This window comes from Vigna unguiculata, chromosome 3 (assembly GCF_037176805.1).
Source record: "Vigna unguiculata cultivar grain cowpea cultivar isolate G323 ecotype 2 chromosome 3, ASM3717680v1, whole genome shotgun sequence".
Classification (NCBI taxonomy): Eukaryota; Viridiplantae; Streptophyta; class Magnoliopsida; order Fabales; family Fabaceae; genus Vigna; species Vigna unguiculata.
Genome location: NC_140794.1, coordinates 17,004,164 through 17,025,791, shown reverse-complemented (window position 1 = coordinate 17,025,791; position 21,628 = coordinate 17,004,164). Strand labels below are relative to the sequence as shown.

The following is a 21,628-nucleotide window of genomic DNA, read 5'->3' as shown; positions in this document are numbered from 1 at the left end:
GATGTAGTCAACACAACTTCTTATGTTCTAAATCATGTGTTGATAAGGCCAATTTAAAAGAAAACAACACCTTATGAAATTATCAAAGGTAGAAGGCTTGCTTTAAATCACCTAAAAGTATTTGGTTACAAACGTTTTATCTTAAACAATGGCAAATAACAACTTGGAAAATTTGACTCGAAAGTGAATGAAGGCATCTTTCTTGGTTAAGCTATAAATAGTCACTCATATAGGGTTTATAACAAAAGGCTAATGATTTTTGAAGAGTTTGTGCATGTTGTATTTGATGAAACTAACCTAGTGCTGTAAGATCAAAGGCATAAAATTGCAGATGAAGAAGATATGCTGCATGAAAAATAATCTACTGTAGAAAAGCAATCTGTTGCAAGAAACCAGTCAATTGAAAAGGAAATTTAATCGACTAAAAAAGCTGCAGATAACAACTTAGCCATGGAGTGGATGAACCCAATGGATTATTAAAGGACAACATAATTGGTAATATCAAATAGGAAGTATCCATTAGACACAAGCTTGTATTCTTTGAATATGTTGCATTTGTGTCTCAAATTGAACCTAAGAATGTGAATGATGCATTAGGTGATAGTAATTGGGTTATTGCTATGCAAGATGAACTTAATCAATTCACAAGAAATGATGTGTGGTCTCTAGTTCCTAGAACTAATGAAATGAATGTGATTGGTACTAAATGAGTGTTTAGGAATAAAATGGATGAAAATGGTAACATTGTTAGGAATAAAGCTAGGGTAGTTGCTAAAGGTTATCATCATGAGGAAGGTATTGATTTTGATAAATATATGCACCTGTAGCTAGCCTAGAAGTTGTGAGATTATTATTGTCATATGTCTTCATGTGTAATTTCAAACTTTCTCAAATTGATGTGAAAAATGCATTCTTAAATGGTTTTGTTAAATGAGGAAGTGTATGTATCACAACCTCTTGGCTTTGAAGATCATTTTTATCCTAATCATGTTTTCAAATTGAAAAAAAGCGTTGTATGGTTTGAAATAAGCACCACGATAGTGGTATGAGAGGCTAAGCAATTTTCTTTTATCAAAATGTTATGCTAGAGGTGTTGTTGATAAAACATTCTTCATTAGAAAACATGCAAGTCATGTTATACTTGTTCAAGTGTATGTTGATTATATAATCTTTGGATCAAATAATAAATCCATGTGTGAAGAGTTTGTTGTAATTATGCAGGGAGAATTTGAGATATCTATGATGGGTTAGCTAACCTACTTCCTAGGGCTTCAAGTGGAGCAACTAAAGCATGTGACATTTTTAAGCTAGTCAAAATACTGTTTTGACCTACTGAAAAAGTTTGAAATGAAGGAGTGCAAAGAGGTTGCCACTCCAACTGCCACAAATTGCCTTATGGGTGTAGATGAAGTTGGACAACAAGTTGATTCAACCAAATATAGAGGATTGATTGATTCTTTGCTATATCTAACAGCTAGCAGACTACATATTCAATTTAGTGTATGCTTGTGTGCAATGTTTCAATCTAATCCAAATGAATCACACTTCAAAGTTGCAAAGAGGATTCTCAAGTATCTAAAAGGGACAACTAATGTTGGATTTTGGTATCCTAGTGCTTCTAACATTATTCTTAGTGGTTTTTCAGATTCTAACTATGCAAGGTGCAAATTGGATAGGAAAAGCACAAATGGTAGATGCCATTTACTTGGATCATGTCTAATCTCGTGGAATAGCAAGAAGCAAGCATGTGTAGCATTCTCTATTGCTGGAGCTGGGTACATATTATTTGGACATGCATGTGCTCAAATCATATAGTTGAAGCATCAACTCATGGTCTATGATGTAAAGCTACAGAAGGTACCTCTACATTGTGATAATACAAGTGCAATCAACCTAACTAAGAACCCTATTCAACATTTTAAAACTAAACACATTGAAATCAGACATCATTTCATAAGGGATCATATTCAAAAAGGTGAAATTGAAATCAAGTTTGTGAAAACTGAAAATCAATTGGCTGACTTATTCACTAAACCACTTGCACGTGATAAAGTCAACAAGCTTAGAACTAAATTAGGTATTTTGGACATGAAGAATATATGTTGATATATATTTTTCTTGTTAATTTTAGTGGATTATGTGCTTGTTGCATTTAAAGTGTTAAGTTTTGCATAATTTGTGAACTGCCAATATTTCAGTCTGTTGAATTTGCAAAATCAGCACATAGATTTCTCTTAAACTGTCAAATCTGTATAATTTGTGTTCTGACACTGTTTCAATCTACTAATCCTCACAAAATAGCACATAAATTTCACTTAAACTATTATAGTGTGAATTTCATGTTATCTAAATTTTTAGTTAGTTAAATTTACGAAAACAACACATAGATTTCACTTAAACTGTCGCTGCACTAAAAATTTGTGATCTGGTGCATTTTTAATCGATTGACTCTGTATTTTTATGTGTTGATTTCACTTATACTAATGTGGATTTGGTCAAATTGATTTTAATTGATTGACCCAATCAAAGTATCTATCACATCACATTATTTGAACTATAGTAGCAGCAAATAACAATTAGTACATGAGCTAAAACCCAACTTTTTAGATTGCATTGATCATAAAGCAGTTTAATTGCATGATTTCCAATGTGCATGCATCTGTTGTGAACTGTTTTGAGTGGATAACACATAGAACGCTTGGGAAACACATTATTGAATGCTTTGATACAAATTCCGTTACATTTAATTGGTTATGATTCCTTGTACTACATTGAATCCTTAATATTTGTGCAAATTAATTGACCGATTTTAATAATCAACATGTTGATTCTATAAATATATGCATAAGCATTAGGCATTGACATTCATATCTGCTAGTAAGAGTCAAGCCTAGATTCATCATGCCTCACAGACAAAGAACAACCCCTTCAAATAAGGAAAACTCCACCCTACCTACTTCATCCTCTCTCATTGCCTTGAACCATGGAAGGCTTGAAGATTGGTTCGAAGGGCATGAGGATAGGATCCAAACCTTCTTGATTGAGATCACTAGGAAGCAAATGATCATTCCTAAGGTGTTGCATCTGTCATGGCTAAAGGCAGAGAATTTTGGAACTTTAGAGCAACACCTAAAGTCTAAAAAATTGAAGACTTTTGTTGAACTTGCGGGCAAGATCTATCGAAATTGGAGAAGGACTTCTATGCCAACCTCAAGTTTAGCAATGACATCCTAAAATCAAGTGTTAAGGGTGTTGACATAGAGATCACGAGACAAACATGGAAAGATGTGGTTGGCCTAAGGCAAAGGGGTGTGCAAGTTCGCAAAGGAGAAACTACTGTAGTGGATGAATTCAACAAAGTCCAATATTTCAACCAATGTGTGTGCAATCAAGGTGAGCAAACTCACAATTTCCATGTGGGAAGACTTCGTGTGGAGAAAATGTTGTTAGTTTTGGTGGTGACAAAAATTATCATGCCTAGGGGGAGCAATCATGCAACCTTGAATGGAGGTGACTTGGTGGTGATGTATTGCATCCAAAATGGTGTAGTAGTTGATTGGACATACACCATCTGTGACCATATGTTGAAGGCCAAGAGACTAACTGATTTCAAGTTCCCATATGTGGTTTTAATCTTCAAAGTTATTGAGCATTTTGGTGTTGATGTGGAAGGAGAGCTGGAGGAGTCCATTGGCCTATTGAATCATGTTTCCCCACTCGATATGCATAAGATGAGGTTCACCAAGATAGGTAACACATGGCTGGTTGAAGGAGAACAAGTTGCAAACATGAAGTTGGATTCAATGGCCATGAAGTTAAAACTAGTGGATCAAACCAAGAAGAAGATGATCCACAAACCATGGCCATTGAGATCTATCAACCTCTTGAGAACACTAGACCTGTATATTCCCAGTTTGAGAGGATGGTTCTTAACCAACTTCAAGACTTGAACATGTCACAGTAAGGACAATAAAATGATAGAGCTGAAAGTGAAATCTGAAGTGAAAGGCAAAATAGAATTGAAATTAAAACTTTAATCAAAATTAGCATTAAAACAATAATGACCAGTAACATGCATAATTGATTAAAGTAAATCCTAAGCTGAAATCTAATAGGTGCAAGCTGAAGTTTGGTCGATGTAAAGTGAAAAAAAAATTAAAAACAATCGGTAGAAGTGCATAGAAAGTGAAAATTAAAACTAGAGAAGCAAAAACAACAAAGGAAAGTAAAGCAAAATTGGAAATTGAAGTATAGAGATTAAGGGAATGAGAAGAATCAACCATAGTCCATTGCAAAGAAAACTTGAAGGTGAGTATCCATGGAGCTCCACTAATTACAAAATACCAAAAACCCCCAAAATAGAGAAAAACATGTGAAAGATCTCCTCTATCTCTATGACTGTTGCCTCTCTCTCCATGGCTGCTACCTCTCTTCTTAAGCACAAAAGCTGATCTAATTATTTTACTCCCTTTGGGCCTTTCTCTTCAGCCCATAATGCAAGAGTGATAGAAAGAAAAATAAACCCTAGGAAATTACAAAATTATCCCTACAAACAAGATAAACTCAAAATGACAGCAAATCTTGTAAACACATGCTAACTTCCAAATTGAACTGCATCTCGTACAAAGCTCCAAAAATTGTTTTCTGCCACTTCAATCAAAGCTCTTTGAGTGTAGAATCCACACAAAAAGAATAAACTCATTTGGGCATCTATAGACAAAGATATGATAAAAAACAATCAGCAAAGGTTAGTACTAAAAAATCAACGTTTTTTGGGCAGTGTTGGGCACCAACGTGACAGAGAAAAAAAATCCCCTTTTAGCTTTGCCATGTACCAATAAACGGCGTCAGGTGGTACCAAGTCAAGGAGCACGCGCCAGGCGATATCAAGTCAATGGCGTGTCAGGCAATATGAAGTCAAGAACAACACACCGGGCACTAATCAATGGCGTTGGCCGGTGCTACAGCTGCTGAAACTTCCTAAATTCACAAATCTAAGCTAAGATTGAAAGATTAAATCAACAAAGATGCTAAGGGGGTGTAATAAGCTTTAATACAAGGGTATAAAATCTGAGTTATCAAGGTCACAAACTTAACTTCAAAGGGTACTCGTCCTCCAAAGTCACAAATAGAGGGGAGGTGCCTGAAAAAGACACTCTGATGATAAAATAAGTTTGGGATGTCATAGAATAAATTTCAAAGAATACCTCATCGTGTACTTTCTAAAATGTGCCTTTTATATTAGGGTTCATGTGCCTTACCTGATTGGACTTTAATTTGGTTGACCTAATTACCTGATAATCAAGGTAAGATAATTGATCTTTGATTTGCCTGCTTTGAATGATGGTTATGTTAGCTTGATTCGTTGACATGGTTCGAGAACATGTCGTCCTAAAGAGTCGATATACTCGATTGAGCTATGTACCTTATAGGATACCTTGATTGTATAAGACAATTTCTAAAATAGATTAGAGTAGAAAAAAAAAAATAGAAGATAAATAACTTGAGCTTAAACTTCAATGTTAAAAACAAGATATTTTTTCTTATGTTAAGTTATATTTATCACTATAAGAAATTTCAATTTTATGAACTAGAATAACATTTAATAAACCCAAATTATTTTTGTCTTTCTTGTATGCTGCACAAGTCAGGGGACGGAACAAGCCAAAAGACCAAAACAAAACAAGATTGCCACTAATGAAAACACCTCAAAGATGTCATTATTTTTCTAAATTTATTTCAATAATGACATTTTTCGGTACAACTTAAAAACCTTCAACTAACCACACCCACTTTCAAATAAGTTTATTGTTAACAAAATCCAGCCTCATGGTCCATTATCACTATTTGTTCTATTACTAAAATAGCATTGGTGATATAGGGAGGCACGATATATTACACGACATACAAATAATTACCTAAGACTCTTGACCCTCGAGACTAGCGAAAGGATAGAGTGCTCGGTGAATCAATCCTCACAATAACATCTTCTTCTTCATCATCACTTGAATTTTCTCCATGACCATGATGCTGTTTTCTTCGTTCTGAGCTCTGTGAAGGTGGATTTGGAACTTGTCTTGTGACCTCATGGACCTTCTTAGCAGTTGCAGCTCCTTCTGATTTCACTGAGACAAGTGGACGGTGGGGCTCCATGATTGGATAGGACAGGCTATGAGGTGGTGCCCTACCATGATGGCTTGACAAACTTCTACTACGCCTAGGGATGTGCACCTTCAAAATGACAATTAATTAATGAAAAAAATAAAATGATCCATCAATTTTGAATGTAGAATTGGAAAAATTAAAAAGAGCTTTGTTGTATGAATCTAATGTTGTTCTATATTGACATACCATGCTCCCATAAATGCTCAGATGCACTGCCCTTGCAGACAAACTATAGGTTTGTCGCTCAATCCCTTCAGATGTCTGCTCATTGTTCTTGTGTTTGTAGAAATGTTCGGGCCAACTCATAAGACCACTATGTTTTCGACGGAAAGATCTGTGATGATGATCCCCGGCATGCAATAACAATGAACTTGACCTTCTCACAAAAGAAGCATCGGACTCAGATGCTGGAATGTCAAAAAGAATTACCCTTGCTGTTGTTTCAACTAGGTAAATAGATCCTTGATGAGTAAAACTAGCTCCCTTGGAACCTGTATCAATTGAAAGTAAAAGTGATTTTCATCCACAATCAGACTATACAGTTTTATATATATTAATACCATGAGTATTCATTTTTTGCAATGTCCAACGAAACTCAAGTAAAAATTACTTGAAACAAAATATTTTGCAGACAGCTTTAACTTGAGATAAAATACCTGATCCTGCCAAATTTTGGAAGCTTAGATTCCCAGATGAAGGAAGCAGGGCTGCTGGTGCTGTTACTAGTTCTTGACGACCTTGAGTTTTGACATATCCTTCTAATAAGAGGGCAACTGAATGATGAGGGATTTCTATTGTTTCCCCTCTTATGAATATGGTCATCCGAGACCTCTCTGGATCTGCAATAAGAGCTCTTAAATCTTGCATAGCCAGTTTCCCAAATATCTGAGGAACCAATAGTTTCGAAAGGAAAATAGCACTTTCCTGCAAATCAAGATAAACATAGTCTTTGACTATCACAACAACTCTCAAAAATATTCATTTTAAATGAAAATAATTACACCATCCACCATTTTCTATGTCTTCAAAAGCACCAAGCATCTCTAATATCTTTATGAATGTAGTGACTAAAGCAGTCAGAAGCCAGTATGTCAAAGCAGCAGTTGCAACAATGAACTATTAGTGTAACCATACCTCCCACAGGAATTTTTCTGTTGAAGGATCTGATTTGAGACATGATATTATCTTGCTAGCTTCAAGAAAAATGCAGAATACCACAGAATCTGTGATGACATCACAGATATATGGTCTTCCAGTCAGCACTTCATAAAGACCCAATGTACTCCCATGAGTAAAAGTAGGATAAAATGAGTGTTTGGTTGTTGTCATCTTGCTTTCCCACTAGAAAAAAGTAATTTTCAAAATATAAATCTTTTGTGTACAATCAGAGATATGTTAACCTTCATGATGAAATAATTTAATACCTTCACCACTCCGTTAGAAATTAACCAAATACCATTTGACTTTGCACCTTCCTTGTAAAGTGTCACACCACGGAACTTCATCATTTCCTTGGTACTCTTGGTAAGTGATTCACGAACTGAAGATGGGAGAGCACCCAACATAGGATGTATGCTACTTATTTTAGGAAGCTTAACCAAAGGAGGATTTCTAAGTAATTTCTTCAAATCAGTCTGAGAAATAAATGGAATTAATTAGTAGTTGAACACCCAATTATACTTCATGCAAAAGTAAACCATTAGATAACAGATAAAAAGAACAAATGAATATCACAAAACACCTGGACAGCATCATGGAGATGTAGCATCTCTTTCTCCTCCAATATCCCAGTCTTCTCAAGGTTTTGAACATATTCAAGTAAATTATGTAGCACTGCGTATGTAACTTGCCTTGTTTTTACAACACGCAGAACCTGATAATTTGACGTTCAGAGTATACAATAAAGAGTATTTGAGAAAAAGAACACATTTGAACACCATAACCAAAAAATGATGCTCAACAAACTGATGAACAGATAAAAGAGCAATCAATCTGACACTGACAGACTGAAACCAAGCGTTCCATTAAAAAAATTAGAAAAAAATCGGAGGACATGTTTAGTTAGCAAACCTGAGGGTATGTCACATTAACATCTTCCAGGAACTTCCGTGCTTCTTCTCCTTCTACAACGCTTTCATTGATGACAGCAGAAGCAACATCACTGTCACCTACAGAAGAGTATAGGCAGAGGAAATAAACATAAATGATCCAAAGTACAATTAAAAATGTTACCTGACCAACACAAAAGCTTAAGATAGAAACAAGTAAATAATCAGAAAATTGTGCCAATTGAGGACATAACATATGACATCATGAGGTAGGAAACACTGAATCATTGATAAGTGGAAAACATTAAGTGTCAAAGAAGTATCTGAAAATGTATATAAAACATCAAATCCAGTGCATTTAGATACCTATTCATATCCAACGAGTATCAAACAATGTTATTTTTAAATTAGACAACTTCTGATACACATTGGGTAGGGCTTGAGTTGGCATGGTATGGCTTTGATATTCAGCCAACACCACATAGGCTGATGAAGCACCTAAGAGCACCTAAAACAAGACTGTTTATTTCAGTTCCAGTGTATGACAACCAGTCTAAAACAGTTAGAAAATGAAGCATGTAACAGCTCTGCAAGGATTTAGGAGTATTGACAAAGGGTATGGGGACATGATGTTTTCAGAACTATTATGAATTTTATGTTATTTTATTCATTTTTCCTACATTTATTTAACTTACAATGGTAATTTGTAAAATAAATTTGTTGAGTGCCCCTAGAGACTGCAAGGCCTTAATAGCATGATACCAAAAGGGAGAAATATTTGGATAGACACAAGTGGCGGAACTTCAACTAAAATTGTGAGGGAACCAAAATATAATTTAATACATAAATTAAACTATAATGGTATATTATACATCTAAAATGTAAGTTGCATTGTAAACATAAACTTCATAAAAAGTATATCAAAATAAATAATAAAAAAAATTTAATTCCATAGTAAGTTATTTTGTTATAGGAGAAGGAAAGCATAAATAAAGGATATATATAGTTTATTATATCTGTTATTGTTAGTTGGAATTCTTTTATATTTTTATTATAGGTTATCAAGGAAATATATTCCTGTATATAGTGTCTTGATGACACCAGGTAGGGGTTAGAAAATTTGATTGTGCAAACTGGTGATTCAAGTGTAAAAAAGGAGAGTGGTCCTTTTAGGGGTAAAATTGTTTACCATGTTCGCTTGTATAACGTGTTTCTTGAAGAAATAAAGAGGTGTTTCAGTGTACTTGTTTTAAGAAGAGGAAAGTGTTCTTATTTTCAAGCTATAGTTTGGCAAGTCAAGAAGTGAATCCTAACAGTTTTCAACATTTCTCTTAAAGAAATAAGTTAACACAGCTCCTAAAGACAAAAAACAAAAATGGAAAATACATGAAGCGAAAAGAAAGAAAAGTTGAAAACTGGCAATAATAGTATTAGGATAAATAGAAAAATTAATGAGGTAGGCTTGTACCTATGAAGTCATGTAATTGTTGTCGAGCAATTCTGTGAGCTCGAAGAAATGCAGCACAAATATAACATGCAGATTCCAACCTTTGCACAGTGAAGTATGTCACTAACTTCGGTGGGAACGTATTGGACTGTAGAAACTTGTAGTAACTCGGGAAGTGGACGTTAGATTTTAAACCTTTCCAGTCGCACAGAGACTCAGATGAAGCCAAATCTATGGCTTCTTCTACAGATAACATTAGGATATTAGCTGTTGTTTGAGAAATCCTTCCTTCATCAAGCATCTCCCAGTAAGCAGCCTGTACACCTAATATGAGTAACAAGTTCTAAAATTAGGCATGATATTGGTAAATGTAAATGTAAATGTAAATTTTCCCATACCATTGAGTAGTCGTACTCGGATATCTTTCAAGTTCATAGGATCTAGGTGACTATCATTTTCAGTTGCACCATGAGGGTGAACACGTTCACCTTCAATGTCCTTTAAGCAAGATATGTATCTCTTCACTGTGGTCCAATCAGCAGGCCCAAGTTCCTCATCATCTCCAAGTTCACTGAAAGCCTCCAATGCCTTGTCCAACATTTCATGCTTTGTAAAGTCAAGGATACGTCTCTGTTATTAAATGTGAAAAGCATGAGGATCAGACCAAATATAAGTCAGAAGAGAAAGAGGTTATACAGAGATATTTTTCATTTGGAATCAATTTATACAAATTTTAAGCATTCCTCTGTTCCTCACAATCTATATTTTTTTGTTTACAGTTATGTAACCCGCCAATCGTTATATAGATTGTGAGGAACTGCTATGTATATCAGCAAAGTATATGGATAAGATATTTTTTCAAGGTACTTTCTTAGATTTAAGGGAGAGAGAGAGAGAGAGAGAGAGAGAGAGAGAGACCAACAATTAGGATAAAACCTGAAGACATTAGTGAATTACATAAAGTACGAGATATCAAAACATTTCATCTCTCAAAACTAGAACATAAGTTGAACATAGAAGATGAGGAAAAATCTAACCTTAGCTGCTGATATACTATCCATGCCAAGGTAACGTAACATGAGTTGTGTGGTTGACCCATTTACTATAAGTGTTAAAAACACAGTTCCACCAGTGAAGAAAACAAACTATACAATAAAAAAGCAATTGAGTCAGTTCCACAAACACAGTTATCAAGGATTTATGGGTTGTGATGACCTAGCAAAATCTTAGAGTTATGCATTTGAAACTTAAAGTGTTATTAATCATAAATTGGAAAGCATACCAGAGTTCCTGTCTCCGGAGTCAACTCAATTGATTTTCCACCCGAACGCTAAAACAATACAAAATTTAATAAATAAAATGTTTAGTTACAAACATATGGACATGAATGTTGGGGATAGCCACATATAGAATGCTTTTGCCTTAATTTTCCTAACATACATTATTAAGCAAAACAATTTCTGTAAAATTTGTTTTGGTTTCTTAGGTTTTATTGTGCCAATTTAGTCCCTCGAGATTCTTCGATTAACAATCAAGTTCCTTGTTCTCGATTTGAAATTATCTATTTGCTCAAAATTAAAAGGTATTCCGTTTGATGATCATTGTTATAAATACAACAATTTAGTGAAAACAATTGAAAAAACATTTCTATGTCAATGTAGTTTAGATATTGTGTGTTCTTAAGGTTATACATTGTATTTAGTACAATCATGCATGCCTAGTAATAGAAAGTGGGCTTGAAGTTTAAATCAACCTGACCAAACCGTTGCAAAGTGAGATTTGCACCCACTTACTAATTACAATTTGGTCATATCCATAGATGAAGTGGGATCTTCAACCACCCTCTCATATTGAGGACTATACATCTTGAGCATGGGAATAGATATTTATAGGTAGTTTGATAATGGCCCAATAGTAGGTGGGAGAATTCGTCCAACAAACCTCATTAAGATAAAATTTGATACCATCTTAGAAAATAAGTTTTGAGTCAAAGTCAACCTCATAAAAACTGACTTGCAAAGTGAGGTTTGCACTCACTGATATACTTTCATTTGAACATATCTCTGGTTGATACGGGATACCTACCAATTGTTAGATTAAACGCTTACCAATAAGTCAAAAGCTATAGTGGATAATCATGACACAATTGTTTCTACCTAAGAGCATAGCATCCTAACAACACACTTTGGTTATGACTTGGTTTATCTGATCTCTGCCACTAAAGAATTGATGCCACCAACAACAATTTCCCCCTCAATAATTGTTTCGTTAGGAATTGAACTCTTCAATTGTGACTTGGCCCACCTATTCTTCACCATGGGACAATTGATGCAACCCACAACAATCTCCCTTTAGAATTTTTTTCACAAGAAATCGAACTCGTGAGCTTGGCTCTAATACCAATTTGTTATTATTAATAGAGAGGGAGCAACAGACAGGGAGATATAGGATGAATAAGAGCTTGGGTGTTTATTAGTTAGTGAATTCATTAAATATTGGATGAATAAGAATACAGCATTGTTTTTAAATGGAAGAAAACTTTAGAGACTTAATTGATGCAACTAGAACCTAGGGAACCAAAATTGTATAATCACAGTACTTAAGGACTAAATATACAAGTAAACCATTTTACACAGTTTCATGAGGATAATTTGAAAAGGGAGGATAGAGAAAGTAAACGTTGGAAACTTTAATGCTCCACTTGATTATAGGGAACTAAAACCTAAAAAAGCTGAGCAGTGTAAGTGACTTATCATTATTCTAGGAAGTTACATTTTATATTTAATCTCAATAGAGATTATTATGTATAAGGAAGCTAATCATGCTTCCTATTCAAGCAATTTCATTAATATTCTATTATTGATGAGTAAAAATGGATAAAAGAGCTTGTATACACTAGATAGATTGTCAATTATGAAAGAAACGATCTGTGCTAAAAACATCATTGCTATAGATGTAATATTAAATCTTTTGGACCTTCAGGACAAGGTTGCTCCAACAGCAGCAGGTAATGTGTTTTTCAACATTCTGTCATTTAAACAATGATACTAAATAGGAATAACAGTAATGAATTGCTGATTACCAGACCATAATAACCCGGTCTGTTGTCAGGCTCAAGAACAACTACTAATTTTTACATTTTCTAGTAGCAAGTATTCATTTCTTCTTCTACAAAATCTAATGTTTTGGGATGAGGAATATATCTCAATATTCCTATTCATGCACTGTTATTATTCCTATTCTATAATCAGTTGCGTTTTTATAATTGTTCCATGTGCATTTTTGCTTTGTTAAGGAACTTTACCTATTTCCATCTCTCTTTTTAATTTTCCTTAAAATAACAGTTCTTCATTTCATCAGAAAAAAAAATCCAAAAGCACCTACCTCACTTGTAAACAATGATAAGTACAGGTAATAAGGAGCTCTCTAAATATGCATCACAAGTCAAAGAATACTTGCCTTAACTGATAATGAAAGTGCCAAGGCAACTGCCCCTCGCAATCCTGACCAGATGAGAATAATAGCTTCTTTCCAATCCAAACCATATCCAAAATATCTAAGAAAGGGAAACAATACTCCAACAACAATGCATCGAGACACTTGTACATAAACATAGAGAAGCAAGAGGTGGGTCCATGATGTTCCTAAAACAGACCCAATAATTTGTAGTTACTCTTCTTGGCATAACAAACATAAGTATCATTAAGATGATAGCAAGAGCAATGCAAGACATAGTACTTAGATATATGATTTAAAGGTAACAATTTAAAGAAATTATAGTCTCTATCTATGGACTTGCCAAAGCCCCCCCACTAACTCAGATTACATAAAACTATGAATTACAGATTCATCAGCACATTCACCCAACATTGTTATAAAACTCCCATTTATTTAACACTATTTTCATGTATTTGCATGCAATATACTTCATCATGGTACACATTTTCCCAATAAGAGAATATATGAGTTGATTCTTCAAGTAATACTACCATGATAGAAAACAGTGTTGTCACCAAGTATTCCTTCAGCTATAACAACTCCACTGCAAAAAGAAATGAAATATTAAGGAAAGTGATATACCAGTAAGAATGTCCGACATTTGTTAAACCAGAAAAACATATTAAACCATTAAAAGCCTGTTTCACAAGTTATATCAATTGATTATAATTTAAGATTCCAACCAAGCCCTTACCTCAAAATGAAAATTAAGGTATTAGCTATATAAGCAATCATTTCCCTGGACAAAATAAATAAAAGGATTAAAACACAAATACATTTGACTACAAAATATAAATACAGAAAATAAGAGGATTTCATATGACAATATTAGGTGGGACCTTGCTGCACCAGCAGGCATATAGTAATTAACTGTTTTAGCTTCTAGTCAGAATTTTTTTTCTTGTGTCTTTATAGATATAGAATACTAAGACGGACAAAAAATCGATATACAAAAGAGGACAGGAAATCTACTTAAATTAAACAGAACACTGATTTATTATGGAAAAAATATCACAAGAGTAGATCCCTCTTGACTCTCCGCATGTCAGATCCCCAAAAGTGTAATAATAAAAACTTGTTCAAGCAGCTGGATTGTGGGGCTGTGGGGCAGAGAACTTGTTCGTCTAGTCTTGACATTTCATACTATTGGATATCTCACATCGACTAGCATTATATAAGAGGAGCATAACCCTCATCTCACGAGCTCATGTTATGGAATTAAGTTAAACTCTAAAAATCTAAGATAGTATCAGAGTCTATCTTAGAAGTTTTTTGTTAGGCCTAACAAGCCACCCACTATTTGAATGATACCAAACAACTCATAGATATCAAGTATTGGAAAGTTCATGTTCAAGATTGTTACAATATGTCTTAAATAGGCTTTATTGAAAAGTTGATGCATACTCTAGATATGACCTTTCTTTTTCTTCTCTCTTCTCTCTCATCTACTGTATTTGAACTAAAAATGTCATTATAAATACGAGAATCTAAGAAAGGGAAATCAAGCTCTCTAATACATTTTCTTTTTTTGTATTATACCAAGTTGGTATCAGAGCAAGTGCTTCTTATCATATTATGGTAATACCTCTTTGTTTTCTTCTCTCTCCTTTCCTAGAAAGCCTCATTTCATAACCATAGCCAATGGATCTAAAGTAGCTTTCCAAAAAATTGGTCTAGCTTTCCTTTATCCTTCTTTAAACTCAAAACTTGTTCTCTTTGTTCATGTCTTTCCTTTCAATCATTTATTCAAGTCAATCAACCAAAATCATTGAATTGTTTAGTAACCTTTGATGCCAACTCTTTTGTCATACAAGAATGATGTACAAGTTGACTGATTGGAGAAGGACATGAATCTAAGGCTTATAATACTTTTGCACAAGCTCATTTATGCTTGTTTTGCATCCCCATCTCCTAAACTTTTACATGAATGCTTAGATTATCCTTACTTGTCAAAATTAAAGATGGTTCTTGAACTTAGTCGACTTCAAATTTAAAATGTGAATCATGTTAACTAGGAAAACATGTTAGGTCTTCTTTTTCTAGACATTTTGAATCTTGATGTAACTCTGCGTTTTTTATCATCCATTCTAATATTTGGGGGTCAAGCAATTTCTCATCTTTTGGTTTTAGATATTATTAGTTTTATTGATGAGTATTATAGATGTACTTGGATTTATTTAATGAAAGATTGTTCTGAACTTTTGTCTATCTTTATGTCTTTTCTTAATGATATAAAAAATCAGTTTGGTAAAGTAATCAATGTTCTAAGGAGCGGTAATGCTAAACAATACTTCACAAAATCTAAAGTTGAATGATAGTGTTTAGCAAATTGATATACTTCACAAATAATTTTTTTATTGCTTTTGTATCAAGGGTACACAGAAAATTCTAGTTCATAAAAAGTGTGCGCAGAAAAATAGAAGAAAAAAAACTCAGATGAATTTAATTTCTACTCAAGAGGACAGTAAAAGGCATACCAAAAGTGATGTAAGCTTTGTTGACTTTCACCCTTAAAAGCTGTCCTTGCAAATGCCGAATAAAACCTGTAGAAAGATTTCAATAATCAGATTTCAAAAAAGAGATATCAGTCATTGCATGCTAAATGTCAACTTACATTCCCAAAGACATCACTGTCAAAACACCTGAGACACCTGAACCTTCCTGGGCCTGTAAAAGACTTTGACCATCAATTTCTTCATGCACAAGATTGAAGCAACTTAAGATAACACCAAAAGAAATTAGGGTTATTAAACCAATACTTTCTACTTTTGTAAGTTTTAATAAGACAAATACAATATCTAAATTTGATATAAGATGAATCCAAATTGAAGGGTACTTACAGTGAAATAAGCAATGTAGCTAACAGCAAATGTTAGAGCAATCTCAATCACTGTATCATTAAAAATAAACCCTAGCCACAAAACAGAGGCAATCCCAAAAGCAAGACCCATCCCTACACTGGACCGAGCAAACAGTCAAATGAGTGAAGATATCTTTTGCCACTAATGCAGCAAAAAAGTAGGTGAAAACCTACGCTCCAAGTGAAACTTGTGCTAGAAATTTGATTATAGCAGCCCAATTGAAGGTCTCTCCAAGAACCATCCGATAGAAAAGAGTATAAACCACAATAGCCGTTCTGGATAAGAATGAAGGAGATTAAGCTTCTGACGAATACAAATACAAAAAGAAACATACATTTAAAAACCATTTGCCACTTCTTACAATATAGACTCATTTGGAAAAACACAAAAATTCATTTGAAGAGTAGTTAAAGAAATGCAAAGAGTAATAAAAATACCCATCATTCATCAAGGATTCCCCTTCAATTATGGTGCTTAGTTTTTTGCTGGCACCAAGATCTTTCAACAAAGCCACAACAGCAACAGGATCAGTTGCACTCAGAAGTCCCCCAAGCAACAGTGATGTTTTCCAACCCCAGTTGTATGGAAAAGTAAGCTGTATCATGTCAAATGAGCTATAACCATATAAGAGAAATGATGAAATCTAAACACATCAGCTCACATACCTTCATGACAGCTCCAAGACAAACAGTTGAAAGCGCAACGCCAGGACCAGCTAGTAAGATCATTTGTGCAAGACACCTCTGCATTCAGTCCAAAGTGCATCTTGTGTTGGTAACATTTAGCAATTGACTTATATTATTAAAAAAAAAAACATCTAGTCTGCTCCCTGTTTAGCAGCATTTAATGCTAGCTATGTCTAACCTCGTGGCTTTAATTTCTACATCTTCCATCATGATAATTGAATGAAATAGTTATTTAGTCTCATTTTGTGCATTAAAGATTTCAGAGTAATTGAATTAGAAATAGTTAGTTTCTAGCTCAGCTTTTAAGTCATCTCCTTTAGTTTACATACCTTTTCTAAGAATATTTATCTCATTTTTCTTACATATATATGATAGGGAATTATCATAACAGAGAGAAACCATCACTTATAAATCACTACTAAATTGTACTCATAGAAGAATCCAAGAAAGGAAACCTTAATTTGGTGAACTTCCATTAAGAATGAGCTCTCAAAAAGGAGAGCAGGAAGAAAAACAGCTAACAGAAGGTCTGGATCAATCTCTGACCCTGCATATAAAAATATCAATTACTTCAATTATTTTTAAACAAGAAGCTGTGAGGGTGAAAGCTTATTAAATTGGAAATATTCTAAAATGCCAGTATAATCACCTGCTCCAAGGCTGTACATTGAAAAGCTTTGCTTTTTTATTGCTAAGTACACAAGTTTCTAACTAACTAGAATAAAAACATAACAAACTTACAAAGACGAATTCCATCTCCAATCTTTCCCAGCCGATGATGAGTACCATATTCTGTTAAGAGATGCATCATTAATCAGCCAAGTTATTAACATTAGATAAAAAAAAAAAAAGGTATATAATACGAGAATGCCAAAAAGGAGTAAACTTAATGAAAAGAACAGTTAAGAACAAAGGGGAAAAGTTAAACATTGAAGAAGACCTATCTTTCAGCAGTCACATAGACTGGCAGAAAATAGTTTTCCATCTCTAAGAAACCTAAAAAAAGGACCACTTTCTTAGGAATAATTTCCATAGCGAGGATTTGAATTGAGAAGTGCAACATTTTCAATAACAGGAAAGTTTTCAGAGAGCCAAGTAACCTCTGATGAGGCAAAGAACGAAGCAACATCATAAAAAGAAATGATAATCAACATAGAATAAGTTTAATAGTTTCTATCAAATATAAACCTAAAGAACAAATTTTGACAACATTTTCTATGCCTTTCAAGTCTCCTTTAGAATATCATCATACCTGGCAAGCTAGGTGGCGTTTCTAAGGTTTTGTACCTTAGATTAGATAGTTATGTATGAATATAACTAGTTAGAACAATAGGAGTCAGTAATTTACTAAAGAATTCCATGAAAATATCTTGTCTGATCTATATTGAATTCTCATGATAATCATTTTGAAATTTCATTTCCAACATATCATGATCTTCTGAATATGTTTAAATGTCTAAATGTCCTCGGTTGGAGCTTCAAATAAGAAGCTCAAAAAGATCAAATCAGAATAAAATAAGTATTGTATATAGAATCAAGAAAAAGTAAAAGTTCAACTATAAGCAGTTCATTTCCCATTCACTTCCCTTTGTTTGCAGATACTCTCTTATTCTTCTACAAACTGGTGAACAATACCATCTAGGCCCGATGTTGGTACAAGTGTATGATTGGGATCTAAAGATTAAAAGTAAACAATTTTTCAATATCCTACCCGATTCGTTTGAATTCTATTCAGTGTTTGACTAAAACAGGAAAAGGAGAAGTTCAAGGGTGTGTCTCAATTTTTCTGAGTTATCGTCCTCTATAGAAAGTCAACACCCCCAGATGAAGCCTTTGAAAACTAAAAATTCTGTCTTTTTCCTTGCTCTTTAATCGCAATCACACCAAACCCAGCCAAAGAAATCCAAGATTAAGTGGTTCATTCCAGAAAGCAAACTAATATAACAACAACAACATCAACAGTAAAAAATGATGATAAAAAAGAAAAGGGTAGGACCTATAGATCCAAGTGCAATGCCAATTATGAGCAAGGCAACGGTGTAAGGAACTCTAGTCCCACGCAAGAGGTGTCTACAAGCAATTCCCAGAGCCAAACTGAGACCAAAGAAGATCACTGCATCTGCTGGACTGGACTGTTCCCCTGACGAGGAAGGAGCAGAAGCATCAGAGACAACAGAAAGGGAAAAGGAAAGGGAAAGCGAAACGGGTTGTTGCACTTGTTGTAGCTCCATTTGCGGCAGTGGTGATGATGATAGATGAGAACTGCGAAGCCCCTATTATCAGGTTCCTGAATTTGGATCAACCAGAAACAGAGACACGTGCTAAAGAGAGAGAAGGTTGCATTTTGTTTTTTTCCTGTGGAATCTAGCTACTGAATGAAGAGTGATAACGTTCTACACGACAAAACAATGTGACGGAGATTATAGTTTGTTGACTAATGACTACACCTGTAGAATCAAATCCTTCTGAAAAACACATGAAGTTAGAAAAATTGAACTACTGATCTTGTTCCTTAGGAAACATTTCACGTTCCAATTTTGAAAAGAAAATATACTTTATCAAGAGAACCAATGGAAAACTTATGAACAAATGTCTATTCTAGTGCTACTCTAAAACACGGAATCTTTTTGCATTTCCATCTTGTAGCATAGTGCACAGTAAATTAATGGGTAGAGCATTTCTATGGGCACCAATGAGATACTATGTTTTTTTTCCCATAAATTTGAAATATCGTTTATTCTTCTTCGTTCTTCAAAATTAGAAATTTCTTCATTTTAAAATTAAATGTGTTTTTTATTTTTAAATTATTATAAAATATTTTTTCTTGTTTTAAATAAAATCAGTTTATCATATAAAGCATTTTCCTATAAAATTCATATTTTATCATATATCATTTGTTAAAAAAAATGCTTTACCTTATTTTCATAAAATATGAAATAATTTTTAATTTATGTTTGTGTGTGTGTGTGGAGTAATGAATGATTTTCATGAAATAAATCATGGGTTTTTTTATAATAAATTTACCTACCCGACCCATTAAACAGTGTGACTCAATAAGGTTCAATCAACATCATTTCTAAAAGAGGTTACAAAATACTCTAAAATGCATCTATCGAGGGATATTTGCACATACTAACAAATCTCATACGTATGATTGTGCTATGATAACCTTTAATATCAAATATTCACAAGATATTTTACATATTTGATGAGGTGGCACTTTACGATAATTGTTATTATTTTATTACGGTAAGTTATTATCTTACTAATATTAGTTAATATCACGTTACCTGTTTTACCACACAAGTCAAAGGTCCAAAAGTTACTATATATACACATATACACCTAGAGTCCTCCCAACCAGAGTCACTCTTAAAGATACTTTCATATGCTCATACTTTCTCTAAAATATCCATAATCTTTTACTAACTTGAGCGTTAGAAAGTATTTTGTAGGTGAATCTTCACCTATGTCGCAACCCTTGGAGGCATCTCATTAAGGTTTATCCAAGCCACCTGATCTTGCCACCTACCCAAAAGCTCACCTCAAGATAATGGTCAGAACAATAGATTTTTCTTTTTTTGCTATATGTGGGATGTTCCTTTATGATGAGTTTGGTGTAGTTCTCACTTATTATATATTGTGTTGTAGTTTGTTCACCTCTTATGATACGGAACAGAAGATATTATATGTGAAAATAATGTCCAATTGAACTTGTGAAAAGTTGAAAAGTGTCATCTATATACATTTTGTATCATATATATATATATATATATATATATATATAATTTATATATATAACTTATAAAAAAGTAAAGAAATCAAATTGATATTTTACTAAAAAATAAAGAAAAATATAATTTAACGTATATAATAAAGGCCAATAGACTATTACTTCCTATGCTACAAGAGAGGCCATGAACTTCCCATGCCATAAAGGTCAGACAAGGCCGGTTACTTCCTGTGATATACCACCTTCTTACATAGTTGTTTTTAATTTTTTAAAATATTTATAAAATGTAATCATTACTCATGCATTACGTGAATTAAATTACTAAAGAATACATAATTTTTTTTTCCAAAAACTATAGAAAGTATGATTATATCTCACGAAAGTTAATAATAGAGTTAACTTTGTATATCTATTAAATTATGCAATAATTTATCTTTTACGTGATAATTAAGGTATGTGTCTCTTTTTCATCTTTTTTCCTTCTTTCCTTCTGTTTATTTCTCACTTCCTTTTACACTATTTTTATTAGAGGTGGGCAAAAAATCTAACTTTATTGATCCAATCCATTTTTGTTTTGATCCAATCCATTTAAAATTCATTTTATTAAAAATCTAATCCATTTAAAATTCATTTAATGGATCTGGAGTTCAATCTAATCTACATTTTATATATTTTATGGATTGGATATCCATTCTATAAATCAAGATTTTCAAATATGGATAATCCAACAAATCCAATCCAAATTCTCAGTTTAAATTTTTAGTTGGGTTAGGCTAAAGGTTGAGATGACCTAGGCTAAATTCAGACTCGGACGAACCTTGCTCAACGACCTGTACAGACCGGGCAGGCCCGACGACCCTGAAGGGTCAGGCGAGCCCGACGACCATAAGAGGTTGGGTGGGCATAAAGATATGAACGGGCTAGGCGGGCCCGACAAACCAGACGACTCGATCAGGCCCAACAACCCAGAAAATTCGAATAAGCCCGAAGATCCGAACGGGCTAGACGGGCCTGAAGATCTGAACGGGCCAGGCGGGCCCGAAGACCCGAACGAGTTAGGCGAACCCAAAGACCCAAACGGGACAGGCGAGCCTAAAGACCCAAATGGACTAGGCGGGCTTGATGACCAAAACAGGTCAAACGGGCTCGAAGAGCCGAATGGGTCAAGCAGGCCTGAAGACCCGAACGGG

The 21,628-nt window shown here is 33.9% G+C and overlaps 1 protein-coding gene across 1 annotated transcript; it reads right to left on the bottom strand.

Annotated features, from left to right (window-relative positions):
* Positions 1 to 5,688: 5,688 nt before the first annotated feature.
* On the bottom strand, positions 5,689 to 19,222 carry SOS1 (sodium proton exchanger, putative (NHX7) (SOS1)). The gene is made up of 23 exons (XM_028062044.2): positions 18,702 to 19,222; positions 17,447 to 17,497; positions 17,161 to 17,252; positions 16,685 to 16,762; positions 16,457 to 16,614; positions 16,193 to 16,294; positions 15,999 to 16,116; positions 15,773 to 15,825; positions 15,636 to 15,701; positions 13,853 to 13,897; positions 13,650 to 13,702; positions 13,120 to 13,304; positions 10,943 to 10,990; positions 10,698 to 10,805; positions 10,059 to 10,290; positions 9,682 to 9,984; positions 8,236 to 8,333; positions 7,907 to 8,038; positions 7,590 to 7,799; positions 7,300 to 7,506; positions 6,822 to 7,089; positions 6,352 to 6,656; positions 5,689 to 6,231 (listed from the first exon to the last, which is right to left on the bottom strand). Exons 1-23 carry the CDS (start codon positions 18,934 to 18,936, stop codon positions 5,941 to 5,943), a joined length of 3,438 nt encoding a protein of 1,145 aa, XP_027917845.1. The 5' UTR covers positions 18,937 to 19,222; the 3' UTR covers positions 5,689 to 5,940.
* Positions 19,223 to 21,628: the final 2,406 nt, after the last annotated feature.